A 14,869-nucleotide genomic window follows, 5' to 3' on the forward strand; every position below is an offset into this window, starting at 1 on the left:
ATGTAAACAGTGATTGTGGAAATCTTTGTGTAACGCAAGATTTACAGTGAAAATACTGATAACATTAAAAAAAACATTATTGTTTATCTAAGGAACACATAATTTATCTCATGTAGGAAAATTTTATAAATACTTCAAAGTAGATTTGCATCAGGGAGGTACGGTAAGTTAATTGGTCAGATGTTTTGCCCTACATCACAGAACACAATAAGTATGGCAGATCCAGGAATTTTAAATAAGTTGGAAGAGGTGGGAGGGGGAATTGTAAACTGAACTAAACGGACAACGTACATTGTTAAACGAACAACCTGCTTTACCAAACGATGTAGATTGCCGAATGAACTAAAGACTCGTCCATTTTTTAAGTCAGGTAATTGCAAAAGTTCCGATAAGAGGATATGCCTTAGAGGGACCTCAAAGCGAGCAGCCTGTATCTTGCGCGCGTAAGCAAAACTCATCCTGACAAATGGAGGAAAAGTGACCCTCATGAAAACGTTTTCTGGAAGCTGTTGAATTGTAGATACGAATTCATGTAAAAATGTTGCGTATCGGATGTTCGTTTGTGAAAGTAGGTTGTTCGTTTGTGAAAGTAGGTTGTTCGTTTGTGAAAGTATGTTCTTTGTTTTAGTTTAGATCGTTCGATTGTGAAAGTCCGTTGTTCGTTTGTGAAAGTACGTTGTTTGTTTTACTTTTGTATTTTTGGCGGCGATTGCCTTCCATAGAGCTCCCTTATCTGAATTCATTTTAGCATCACTATGGAAGACAAGCAATAATGAAATTGTACCTCAATTTTATTTTATAGCAATCCTAAGACAAAGTTCAACTTATAGATTACTATAGAATGAAAAGAGTGTATTTTAAATTTCAGAAACATGAGAATTGGGCTGCAACATATATTTTGTGGGAATATACCAACATTTAGTAATTATGTTACAAATTGAGCCTTAATCTGTTTACACAGTTGAGTACATTGGAATTCAAACACCACCCACAAAGATAATTGTAGTCTAATCTAGTAACTAATTAAAGGATGTATATCTTTACCTAGTAGTTTTTTTATGTAATACAACCGAAGGGCACGGAAGATTAAAAGTACTATATTCTTCAAAATGCAGTGATGGAAGTTAAATGAAATTTCCCAAAGAGGACAATGGTTTAATTTCTGTTAAATTAAAGTTAAATTTTGAATGAAGGGATGGGTGGAAACAACTTTCTTCAATGGAAAACTTGATTGTCTTTAAATTGGTTTTATTCACAAGGAGGCTGTTTAAAGATACAAACAATTGACTTTTGATCACAATTTCCCAAAAACGATGACACCATTACAAACTTTCCTTTGAACTATACAATAAACAGTCTTTAACCGAATATCAATCACTGGTATTGGATGAGGTAGTACCAAACAGCGGCTAAATATATTACATTTCAACACTTAGAAGCATAAATAAAGTTACAATTTCAACACGCATGGTCATAAATAAAGGTAAACTTTCAACAAGTGTTGGTAAATTCTAAAGTACTGTAAATTTGTATTACAATACCGACCTAATATTTCAACGTGTAGAGATAGAAGATTCCTAATTTGGATCTGTTGTTATCTATTAATAATAAACAATTGGAAACATACATAGCATCCCTGTCTAGCATAATGATCATTTCTGATGTTTGGTACTATCATGTCTGTGTCCTTGGTGACAACATTTATGCTGTAACCTATTCCTTAGTAGGCCTACAGTACTACTACAGTTAGAGGAAAATCATGATTAAAGCTGACAAAGTATTGTCCAGTATTTGGAAAAAAAAACGGGGAAAGACCTGTGGGTTGTAACGGTGATGTTAAGCTCTGTCTACACTATCAAACTTTATGTGACAAAAAATGTGATTTGCCTATATATGGATGATGTCATATCACTACCATGTTTGGTCATATCTCTACCATATTTGGGCACATCACACTTATTTTGTCAAACTTGTTTCACAGTGTAGAAAGAGCTTAACACCCAGAAATGATAAATCACACTGCATATCCGAGTTATACTCCTTTCTTTGTATGAAAACAAGGAATTTAGTGTATATTTTAATTTTATAAAATTATTTTTTAAAATATATAAAAATGTCAAGGTATTATTTCTTTAACATAAAACTAAATTGTTAGTTTGAATATATATTTCATTAAACAGGTAAAATTCCAGATCTTTTCAACTTAAATAGATTAACAGATTTTAGCAGTCTTACTAAAGCACATGGCAGGGGATAATGTTGGTTATGCCAATTTTAAGATTTAAATTTCAATTCAGTGACCCTTAAAATTAATTCCCTATAGAATTGTAGGCCTACCATATTTTTACATAAAACTCACAGTTAAGTTCAAATTAAATGACCACACAACAAGAAAAGTAGTTTTTGATAGGCTACCATAAGCACGTTCTAACTACCACTACATTATACTCTCATATTTGTACAGAGATAATGTTTAAAATGATGCTAACTCAGAAACAGTGTGATGAATGATTTTCTACTTCATTTTTTTAAATAGATAACAGAAGAACAACATGTGAATAAAAAGGAATTCTATTCTTGAAGCCATAAAACCATTTTACTGATTGATGGACGCAAAAAAATTTGAAATGATGACTACTACAGAACAGGATTATACGGCATATCGAAACTATACCACAAATTATCAAAGCTGGACAATTGGCGACGAAATGGACACAAAATGGCTGTCACCAACGGTACAGTCACCCAGTACCGTATCTTCTAAATTTCTTCGACCTAGCATACTCCATCAATATATTGAATTATCACTTTTATTTATCATCATGGTAATTGGAATTCTGGGTAATTTACTTGTATTGGTAGTTTATTATAAGAATCGTCATCGAAAGCAGTCAACCGCGAATTACTTCCTGTGTAGTTTGGCGTTATCCGACCTGATTGTTTGTATCGCAGTAATACCAATACACTTTTATTTGGAAATTACTAGTATTTACCGTGTTCTCAATGACACGGAATGCCAAGTCTCACTTTTTATTTGGAACCAAACTTTACTCTGCTCTTCATGGATTCTAGTTGGAATATCTGTAGATCGGTACTTTGCAATTCGCTATCCGCTGGAAACAAAAATTAATGCGAAAAAAGCAAAAATTATGATTATCGGTATATGGGCAATGTCTGTTCTTGTGGCTTCTCCATCATTAGAGATCTTTGTAGGCCCACGGTGCACACTTATGAAAACGAATGACTTTCCGCTGTTTTTCATAACCGCAATGCTACATTCATTAGTAGCAATGTGGATACCGCTCGTCATAATCGTAGCGGCATATTTACAAATATTTTACTTGCTATCAACTAGAAACAAACATTCAAGACGACAACTCGGCTGCGAAAGACTTATAAACGATACAAGGACAAAGGTTGCTAAGCGACTTTTTCTTGTTATTATTGTCTACATTATCTGTTGGTTACCACGAGCAGTACTTGAAATACATTGGAGTTTTACCGCGGTTGAACGCATATCGGATTCTACAAGTCGCGCATTGATCCTTTACCTTATACAGTATTTTTTGCCGTATTTAAATTCTCTTTTAAACCCTGTGATGTACTCGATGATAAATAAATCATTTCGGAAACATTGCCGAAGAATCGTATGTTGTTATTACAAATGCTTCTGCTGCAGGAAAGCACGGACTGCGTATGCACTTAAAAAAACTAGTTTACTGTTGCGTCTAAACAGCAGTTTTAAGAACACTCAGATTCGTAAAGAATCAACATGGCTCTGACTGTACGGTACATTCATTACATAGGCTCTGTCTACACTATCAAACTTTATGTGACAAAAAAATGTGTTGTGCCCATATATTGACATTTTGATGTCATATCACTACCATATTTGTGGACATCACTACCATATTTGGCCACATCACATTTTTTTGTCCCATAAAGCTTGATAGTGTAGACAGAGCCTAAGAATGTCTATATATAAATTGATTGTATGAATGAATGAAAAAATAATGTAATATGTCTACTGAATATAAGAAATAATATGTACAGTATTTACAAAAAGTCAAAGAATGTTATTTTGTTAATACTGTAAAATGATTGAATCAAATGTTTTTTGAGAATGTAAGGTAGCTTATTATTTGATAGGAGGAAAAATGGTTATAGTATTATTATTAATGTATTGAATTGAATTTAGGACTACTGTACCAATTTGAATATTAGCACTTTTTAATATGATGTTGTTTGCTTTGCTTTGATAATAAAAATAATCAAATAATCAGCAATGATCAAATGTAGATTTTTTAAATGAAACAAATTTATCAAATGAAAAACCAAATTAAAACTCAATACTTAATGTGATAATGGAGATGAGGATTATATTATGAAAAGAATGGGTATACAGTTAACTAAGAGTGGGGTATAGATAAAGAGTAGGGATAAAAAGAGAAAGAATAAGAAGATAATAAGGGGGAGAATAGGACGATAAGGAAATGTGGGGAATTTCCAACAATAATTTATAGCAGCAAACACACAAAAACGAGTCGGCAGGACTGGCAAATCCAGTAATTAAAACCCTAATTGTTCGTTAATTTCAACTAAGTAATTATAAATTGAATGCTATGGTATCTAAACAGCTGTTAACACAAACAAGAATATATATAGTTATCTGTTCACGTGTATTATGGAGTCTGTTAATTGATAAAGCACATAAACACAAAGCGCTGTAGTTAGGATTTTTAAAGGGTGTATTTTTTTTTTACAACAGGGAAAAAAATTTTTATGATCAGAACAAATTTAGACCTGGCTACCACTTCAACAGCTGCTCTAGTTTGAAAAGCGCACTTCATGAAAAAGTGGGTTCGTTCGAAACACTCAAACCCATCTGGCCGCGAGTTTGATACGAATTAAGACCATGCATACTACATACACTTGATTACACATTATACAGTAATATAAATTGTTGTTTGAATTATAGAATTTTAAATGTATTTGCAATTCATTCTCCTGTGATATTCTAGAGCTGCTACCGATATTACCTAGTGGTTATTGATGTGTGTACAGAATTGATTTCACGCTACCAAAAATTAAAACAATTAACTTTGGGCAAATACATTGACCAATTGCGCCTAGCAAATAGGTCGTCTACAAACTTTGACCACTGAAGTAAAAATAAAGTAAATAATGCATCGTTTTAAGTTACTTTCAATGCATTTTGTATCTATTTAATATAAAGGATTGATTACAAGAAAAGTGGTGTTTGTCTGGATATGGTCAAATTCTTGTGTGTCAATAACTAAGCTATGTAAAGCTTTGACTACACTATAAAACTAGTTTGACAGAAAAATGTTATGTGCCCATGTATGGACATGATGATGTCATATCACTACCATATTTTTTAGGTATATCACTACCATATTTAGGTATATCACCACCATATTTGGGCATATCACACCTTTTTTGTCAAATTAGTTTGATAGTGTAGATAGAGCTTAATACAAACTAAACCATTCAGCTTTAGCTTTCTTAAAGCACTGTAGGGGTTTTGAGGAGGAATTCCTCTCCCCCTATCTGTATTCTGTTGCGTAGTTCATTTCAAAGTATAGTCATGATTGCCATAATAATACTGTGGTGTGGGATCTTCGGGTTTATGGCAGAAAGAGTCATCACTCTCCAGCAGACTGTGTCATTCTCATCCATCACACAGTTTGGCAAAAAGTTTTAAAAAAACTATGCATTACAGCATGATTTACTGCAAACATGGCATACTATACAAACACTAAAATAACTTGCACTATATTGTTATTTTACACAATCCATTAATTTTTTTGTCAAATTCTACCAGTGACTAAGATAAATGAAGGTACTGCCGCATCTGATCATTAAGATAATCTTAACACGATTGATGAGTGGTTGAAAAGAGCATGTACATCGATTCTCAAAAACTGATCATTAACTATCTCTTAAATTATTTTATAGGTATCCGGGAGTCCATCACCATTACTGCTGTTAAGACCTAGTAAAATTATTAATGTTCATGTCTAAAGCTCTATCTACTCTATCAGTAGTAACTAGTTTGATAAAAATGTGATGTTCCCAAATATGGTAGTGATATGTGATATGACATCATTATGTCCATATTGGCACATCACATTTTTTTGTCACATAAAGTTTGATAGTGTAGACAGAACTTAATTCATGTCCAAAGTTTTTAGTTCAAACCTCTTTTTTAAAATGGTAAGTCTATTTATCAATAGTATAATTGAGACATTTAGGTAATTACTAATTTCAACCCATCGTCTTTGCCCCACATTACCAAAAAAAAACCTGTAACAAATGCTGGTATATATGCTTAGACATATAACTATTCACATCGAACTATCACACTGGGAATATAACAGTATACAGTATACCAACTGTCAGAGAGATTGTTATATAAATTACATGTGGATAACTACAGTATGTACATGAGATTGAAATAGAACTTTAAAAACCCATAATTATTGATGAAGTTGTCATACTAACAAATTCTCTCCACTTAAATTGCCACACCTCCCCACCCCACATATTACATGTGGATAACTATCTACATGAGATTGAATAGAACTTGAAAAATAAACATAATAAAATTGCCATCCCCACCCCCAACTAAGTATACATGTCATATTGCGTGTTGATTTTGCATAACTACGGAGATCCTGCAGTAAAACCTAAATTAGCCTTTTATTGGCACTTTAGGTGTTATCAACATTCCACGGCATATTATCTTATAAACAGATATCAATACCTGGCCATCTTTACATGCCATGTGTGTACCTGGATACTGCACCGCTCTATCTAAATTGCCATGCTCTACTTCATATATTTGTAAACAATTCGTATAAATTATGAGGGAGCTTTACAGTAATTTATCTTACAGTTTACAATCAAGTTTTTTAAATCGCTTTGTTCGATTCTTAATACTCACCTTTAACCATCGACGGAATCTTACGTTTAATGTATTGTTTATTAAAAGCGCCACCATTCAAAACCGCCATTGCATATTATTCATTATTTATAAAGCGCTTTTCCAGAAGATCAAAGTGTTGTACAGAGAATTAACAGAAAAAAAATATACATTTTCTCTATTTTATATAACTGAAAGTATAGGTATTTATATTTGTCCTCTAGCTTAACTGGAAACTCAGGAAATTTGGATTAGGCTCTCCACGGACCCACGGCAGTCAGCAGTGCAGCGCCTACCAGATCAGCACACCGGGAGACGACCTCCTACTCTTTGCGAATAGTGTTCCGTAACGTGCACTATATACACCGGACCAACTAATGTTGAATTTGATTGGTAACTTTACTTTTACTGTACAAATACATGCATTCATAACATTTCAAAAAGTATTGTAGGAGGAAATAGCAGAAGAAAATTGAAGCCTAGACTCTGCTGATATTACCATTATGTACACTATCTAAAGATTAGAAATATGCTTTTATACTGTATGTTGTATAAACTAAGATCTTAACAAGCAAGAATTGTCGTGTAGTTGATCAAATGAAACTTTAAAGACACAAATTACTACGTAAACACATTTTAAAACTAAAAATGAATGTATTCAAGGAAATCTAGAAATTTCTGGAAATAATGGCTAATGAAGACAGATAGTGCAATAGCATCTAACAAGCATGATAGCGTTTAAAGAGAGAAAAAAAAAAGATCTTAAGATCATTGAAAGCATTAGGATGACAAAGCATGCATCATGCATAAAAGTATTGTCTACATAAAGTCTGCATAGACACGTAAACACTTACGTGAATCTGGGTCCACGGTGGCCGCTCCTTTAACGGTCATCTTCACAACCTTTGACCCGCTTTTTCCTGATGCCCCTATGATGATAACAATAACTTTCTCAAACCCCAAAACCAATCAAGCATGCTAAATTGTTTTACTTCTTTAAAATGTATTATGAAATAAGACTTTTAAAAACCGAAGACCAGTCTAGTCTGATTTCCTTATAGGCGCTTGAACCGCAAAACTATGGGCAATTATATTCCCGTTCACAAAACCTTTAGAGGTAGTTTGGCGACTTGACTGTGGCTGAGATTTGAAGAAAGCTATATAAACTAATAATCTGTTTTGTTCTAATGACATATTTTAATTTTTAAGAAGAGTTTTTTTTACCCAATAAGTTTCATTTTATGATGTAAAAATACAACACTTTGTTGGCTAACAAATCGCAGATTATCGGATGTTATGTAGTTTATTGTCAGTCTTTTAATCTTGAGTTTTTTCCATTTATTATTTGCGACTTTTTTACAGTATTTGTTTACTTTGATAGTCTCTTAATGTGATAATCCAATACTAAATGTCCAACAACAAAGGCCCAGTACTAAAAATTTTCTTTAATTTGAAAAAGCCTTCTACTATATAGTCTTATACTCTGTCTACACTATAAAACTAGTTTGACAAAAAAATTGTGATGTGCCGAAATATGGCAGTGATATGACATCATCGTGTCCATATATGGGTATATCACATTTTTTTGTCACATAAAGTTTGATAGTGTAGACAGAGCTTTACAGTAGTTCTGTAATTCATAATAATACATACCTGATTTTAAATTATTCTTTGACGTACTAGCTCCATCTACTTCATCTTTAGAAAGTCGATTATGAGGCTAAGTAAACAAAATAATTAGATATTTTAAGTAAATACAATAATTATTGCACCAATATTTATTAATTGATATTTTGAGGGATGTGGAAAAGAGCCGGAAATTGTTTGTGTACTACTGTATATAAAAAATATATATATATATATCCAAAGACAAATTACTGAAAAAATGCTGTTGGATCTCAATGAAATAAAATAAGCAAAAAGCTAAATCAAAACGATTACGTAAAACCGGCAGAAAAATTTGCAGAGCTTTTGGGCAACACTAGCTTTTTCATTGGCTATTTTTTGCATTCTGTCTGCACAAAAAATAAAATAACTGCCTTAGGTTTGTTTGCCTTTTTATGAGAGGTATACATTACATTATACATTAAACTGCATTAAAAGACCTTACTGATCAGAGATCATATTAACATCAAAGTTGATTGATAGAGTTTATTTCTTTTTGACGTGTGCAGCAAATGTATGAATTTATTTAACCTTAAGTTAATGTTATTATTGTACACCTTCTATCCGATTGGCTAATATCGTATCACGTTCCATTACTTACATCTGATCCCCAGTTGCAAATACTATGTTTAGTAATCATGAGTGCAGCACCCCCATTTTTCACATCTTCTAAAAACTCTTCCGACACAACATGAACATTGTGAGCCTCTGCATCTTTTATTTTCTTGGTTTTTGATTCAGCCTCCTCTGAAAATATTTTAATCAAGTTAATTATCGTATTCCTCTCTTAAGCTCTGTTTACACTATCAAACTAGTTTGACCAAAAAAGTGTGATGTGCCCAAATATGGTAGTAATATGACATCACCATGTCCATATAAGGGCACATTCTATACTTACGTTTGGTAGCAACTACACATGCTACAGTTGCGTCTACTTTAGTGGTGACTGTACCTCCTAATAAGGCAATGGCCTTCTTTAATTCTTTAGCAGGTTTGCTTAGCTTAGTACCAAGCACTAGCTTTGCATTCTGTAATGGCAGCTCCGTTTCCATTTTTATACTATTTAAAATAAAGTAATATATTATAAGAAGATATAACATAACATTTTTTAATGCATACTGCTAAATACTAATAATATAACTTTTATAAAGCACTGTTTACTCAGTACTAAAAGACCAACAAGAATTATTGAAAAATTTTAGAAGCAACTTGAATTGCTTAAGAGAATTATAATGACGGATATGGAGTGGAAGCTGGTTCCGAACCAATGGCGCTTGTGCCAAAAAAAACCCTTAGGATTAAGATTTAAGGTGTGATTTTGGAATGCATAAATTTCACAGGTAATTTAACATTTTATTAAATCTTGGATTTGAGAGGTTAAAATAGAACATTAATAGGGAGGTTTCGCAACCTTACGAATACGATAACGAAAACGGATACGTCACGCACACGTATTCGTTTCGTAAGCCAGTAAAAATCTGTTTCGCATGGCAACGAATATTGAGGGTGCCGTCCAAAATATGACTGCGGTAAAATTGAACAAAGCGCAGGTACGTGTTGATTGGCTGTCTAGGCCTAGCCTTGGCCTAGCGTAACATCAAGGTGAGGGAGGACTTTAAAAACTGCTAATTATCAAAATTGACCTGACATTTTCAGTAAATTACTTTTCGTAAATTACTTTCAATAACTCTATGATTATATTATACTCATGAATCATGATCAAAATAGATCAAAAACTATATTCGTTTTGTAGTTACGGATATGACTGGAGACATTCATTAACACGAATACGCTTTACGAATATGAAATGGGGATCAGCTCAAAAGTTTCACAAATGTGTGAAGTATCCGTTTTCGTAAGGTTGCGAAACCTCTCTAGTGTTACTAATTCTTACATCTCTAAGCTTCTCCAATAATTGTTTTGTGATTGAAAAAGTTGAAAGCAAATTAATATTACCTAGTGATACTGGCACTTGGCTTTGCTGAGCGAACTGGTTCAACCGGGAATACTCTCACACCTTTGTTAAACGGCTTAAATTTGAATTTATTCCTACAAAAAAACATATTTTTGTACATATTAATTCTTAGTTTTGCATACAAGCTCTGTGATCTTATGTTATGAAAAAAGTACTACAATTAGGGCAGGCCTCTGAGACCCAAGAAAGTGTTTTCTGAAAACGTCGGTTGTAGTGTTAGATATTGTCCATCATTCATTGACAGGAAAGTGTCCCCTTAAGAGGTGTTTCCTGATAGGTGTGTCCCAAAAAGGGTTTTATGTTCAAAATTTTTTAATTTTAAAAGCATCAAACCGCAACAACTCGCCAATTACAGAATGGACAAACTGTTTTATAATTTATCGTGCTTATAAACTAATCATTGGAGGCTTAGGGAGTGACGTTGAAACAGGTGCGAGTTGTAACAATGGCACTAGGTCAGGATGGCACTGGGATTGGAAGGTAAGCACATTAATCACCAAACTACATCTCCACTACAGTTACTCCAGTACTTACAAATATTCAATGTCTTTGAGGTCTTCTGGAATGATCCAAGTCCCTCTCTTAGCTGTTTGGCTTTTGAATTGGCATTTGGTCCATGATGATATGTTACCTGTACAATGATAGCCATACCCGCTGGAACCGACCACCACTTGACCGACCTTGCATTCTGAACAGCCCTCCAATGCACCGAAAGCCATGCCATCACACACGTAGTCCAGAAGCTATTGTAATAAATGTTGAATATGAAAAAAAATAAACAACATTGCTCTAGGGAAGCAACTACAGTAACTACATTTCTTACTGCAGTAATGTATAAATTTAGTTTGTTTCAATGTAGAAGTTTATGAGGCAGTCACTGTAATAAACAGTGTGTATGATTATACTTGCAAAGGAAGCCAACAAAATAAAATATAGTATATATAAAGTCTATTTAGTTTTTAGACATGGAACATATAGGCCTATAACATTCTAAATGGGGCTTTAAGGCATTGAAAGGCATGGGACTGCAGTATGTAGTCAAGTAGCCTAAAAACTGCATCATACCTTTGATTCTCCTTTAGGAATTTCTTGGCCATTTTCTGTCAGCAATTCTTTCAGATTTTCATTAGGAACATGTCGATACAATTGGTCCCGAATTGTCCACAAGAACTGACTTTGAGCCTAACAAAAAAAATACAATATCTATAGTTAGGCTTAAAAAATTATGAAATGTTTGTAAAACTAATAAGATCGTATATGTCATATTGTTATAGTAAATGTCAAAAAAAAGAAGAGGTATATGTGATTGAGATAAGAAGATTTCATTCATTCATACACATTTATTCAGTTATATAACAATAACTGGGGCCCTGGGGACTATATATAAGATATTGGTTTTTGGAACTAATATTATAAAGAGAAATTTTTATTTTTTGGTTCTAATAAAATATTTAACTGACCTTCAGTTGTTGTTCTCGTTCATCTAGTTCCTTCTTTATCTTTTTGTTAGGAACTGAATCTGTTTCATCCTTTATTTTTCTCTTTCTGTAAAACAAAATATAACTGATTTAAAAATGTACGCAAATGTTCATCCCGACTTGGCAAAAACACATTATTTTCAAGGCATAATACTCAAACTAGACGTTTACATTTATGGAACCCATAATAATGAAAGCGTTTTCAACATCTTCTGGTTAAAAATACAATAGACTCACTGCAGAAGTGTAATACATACGCAATAAACTGTTGAGTTATTCAAATACTGTATCTCTTCTGGTATAATTCCACCCCCCTATAACACAAAATTGGGTCGACTTTGGGGGCCTGGTTGAGGAAAAAAAAATTATTGGTAAGCATTTCTTGTAAAAATTCATCGGAACTGGCTGTAGATGAGGCCTACATCCAGATCAAAAGTCAATACTGGGACTATACCCGGGCCTGTTTATGAATTCAGACATAAAGCAGGAGGTGGGATTAGACCTGAAGTGGGATTATACTCAAGGATATACGGTATTTAAAATCTTACTTACGGTGCTAGTTTTTTCTTTAAAATCTTCTGATCCTCCGCTTTAAGTCTTTTAAAGCCAGTTAACTGTTCCCCAGAGTACGTGTCCTTCCACCCCAGCTCTTCTAGTCTGCCAGGATCAATGAAGCAGTCGATGTGATGCCACAAGGCAACAGGACCGGGAATGTTCTTTTCTGCTGCCATCTCATAGTCCTCTTTTGAGATACGTACAGTGTCCTACAAGTAAAGGCAAAATAAAAATGTTTGGGTCTGAAGGAGACATGATTGTAATGACATCATCGGTGAGGGAATGGGCGCAACAAATCCAGGAGATTATTTAATTAAGGTAGTTAAAATTTAAAATAAGTGTGATATGGTAGGACATCATTATGTCCATATATGGCACAACACATTTTTTGTCAAATAAAGTGCAGTGTAGACAGAGCTTTAGTATGTAATGGGTTGTAGTTAGTTAAACAGCTTGATTAAACTACAAATCTAATGATGTACCTTTTCTATCTTGTCCTCACATGCTCTGCATTTGCTTCGGTTTGATTTTGCATATTCCACGGTGAAGTCAGCTAGTTGATTAACTGACCCCTTTTTTCCTTTACCCTTGGTGGCAGCTCCACCAGAATCAATCGCTGATAACTTGGCTTTTATTTTCTCCTGATCATCCCAACGAATGTTGTCAACACCGCCTGTGCAAAAAATAAAGAAGCAGAGCTTGAAGTTTACTCTCGGAGCAAACTGCCAATTTGCTAGTAGTAGTAGTACAGTAGCTTTTTATAATTACGTAACTGTTAAAGTCAAGTAAGGGTACTTTGAAGGGTTTGCTATTGAACAAGAAAGTAATAACATTTTCTTGTCCTCAGAAGTATTACTTCTAACTATGCACACTCTGACTACTGTATTAACTTACATACACATATTTTAGTTTGTTAATTTGTCTTTGGTAGCAGTTTTTGCGAGTGCCAAACATTCCAAAGGTGAACCCACCCAAATAAATAAATAAAATAAATTGACAAAGACATCCACTGTTTATCATCCAAATATTCCCATTGTTGGAAAATAATAGACAATGGATATAGTAAATTGTTTTATTGTTATTTTAGTAATATTAACCTATGCCAGTATCTTATCAAGAAAGAATGAAATTTCACTCTTTTTTACTATGTGGTGCTGGTGGTAGTTTATTATAAATTAATTGAATTGATATTTAGTATGTAATAAGATACAGGAAATGAGAGAGGGAGCTCAATAACTTTTAGCTATCCACTCCAACAATTGATCAAATAAACTAAATATTTTAGCCTTCAGTTTGGTAGTGGAGTTCAATAGAACATCTCTATAGTTTGATGTTATGGTTTTATCAGCACATTTCGGTATTTACTTAGGCAAATTAAAAAAACATTAATTTGCCGTTTCTAAAGTTTCCATGTACCATCATTGTCGTATTATTATATTAGATTGAAATACACTAGCATACCAATATCAGTAAAGTTTTGAACTGTTGACTTCTTCCAAAAGCACCCAAAATGATACCAGTTGGGTATTCTTCCATCAAAAACAGGAGACTGTATCAATGAAAACACTATCAATAATTTCAGTTCTATATTATATATAACTTATAAACTAAACTAAAAATACTATTTTATTTATGTACAGTCACATGAAATATCAACAAAACAATACAAAAGTATGATGAGCAATAAATAATTTAATGTACAGTTACAGTACATAAAATTTTTTAAAAGCCTTTTATTTATTTATTTAGCATGCACTTTTATTAGAATAATTAATTAAATTACAATATTAACAAAAATTTGGCAAATTGTAGGATCAGTTCCACAACACAAGGCAGAAGACCAAAGGCAAACTGTCATTGTCAGGTAGCACGTGCAGCAGGTGGACCTAGCCCCTAGCCGCCTCATAAAACTCAGATTCTTACCTGTATCATCCTAGCCAGTCGAAGGCTTTCTTTTCCTATCGTATCTTTACACAATTTACAGCTAGCTCTACCACTTTTTGCATATTCCACTCTATATGGAAAGTCATGATCACTGTCCGACATTTCGGAATACAATATTATTTGTTTATTTAAACAAGAAATAGATAAGTAGCCTAGCTTTCGGTCTAGGCCCAACTAATCGACCACCAATCCAAGAACATGTGTCACACTCACTCAGTGGTTTGTTTTTTTTTCGCGGAAAGAGCGCGCCCAGGCGGGCAAGTCAACACACACACGACGTCACAACACAGGAAACTCACTCAAGCG

At 33.5% G+C, this 14,869-nt stretch overlaps 2 protein-coding genes across 4 annotated transcripts in view; one reads left to right on the plus strand and one right to left on the minus strand.

The window, feature by feature from the left end:
• LOC144852535 (poly [ADP-ribose] polymerase 1-like) overlaps positions 1-14,779 on the minus strand; it is a 67,546-nt gene extending 52,767 nt beyond the window's left edge. The window contains exons 1-12 of one of the 3 annotated variants that reach the window (XM_078710408.1): positions 14,543-14,779; positions 14,081-14,168; positions 13,102-13,292; positions 12,617-12,828; positions 12,047-12,131; positions 11,652-11,768; positions 11,121-11,329; positions 10,568-10,660; positions 9,510-9,670; positions 9,213-9,358; positions 8,600-8,666; positions 7,801-7,875 (exon numbers count right to left, since the gene is read on the minus strand). In XM_078710408.1, coding sequence (XP_078566534.1) covers positions 7,801-7,875; positions 8,600-8,666; positions 9,213-9,358; positions 9,510-9,670; positions 10,568-10,660; positions 11,121-11,329; positions 11,652-11,768; positions 12,047-12,131; positions 12,617-12,828; positions 13,102-13,292; positions 14,081-14,168; positions 14,543-14,665 — 1,567 coding nt within the window. In that variant the 5' untranslated portion in view covers positions 14,666-14,779. The remainder of the gene's footprint in view (positions 1-7,800; positions 7,876-8,599; positions 8,667-9,212; positions 9,359-9,509; positions 9,671-10,567; positions 10,661-11,120; positions 11,330-11,651; positions 11,769-12,046; positions 12,132-12,616; positions 12,829-13,101; positions 13,293-14,080; positions 14,169-14,542) is intronic. The other 2 variants (XM_078710409.1, XM_078710410.1) reach the window with 2 other exon arrangements.
• Positions 2,583-3,850, plus strand: LOC144852551 (melatonin receptor type 1B-B-like). Its single transcript, XM_078710436.1, has one exon. It carries the CDS (start codon positions 2,607-2,609, stop codon positions 3,780-3,782), a length of 1,176 nt encoding a protein of 391 aa, XP_078566562.1. The 5' UTR covers positions 2,583-2,606; the 3' UTR covers positions 3,783-3,850.
• Positions 14,780-14,869: the final 90 nt, after the last annotated feature.

This window comes from Antedon bifida, chromosome 9, assembly GCF_963402885.1.
Source record: "Antedon bifida chromosome 9, ecAntBifi1.1, whole genome shotgun sequence".
Classification (NCBI taxonomy): Eukaryota; Metazoa; Echinodermata; class Crinoidea; order Comatulida; family Antedonidae; genus Antedon; species Antedon bifida.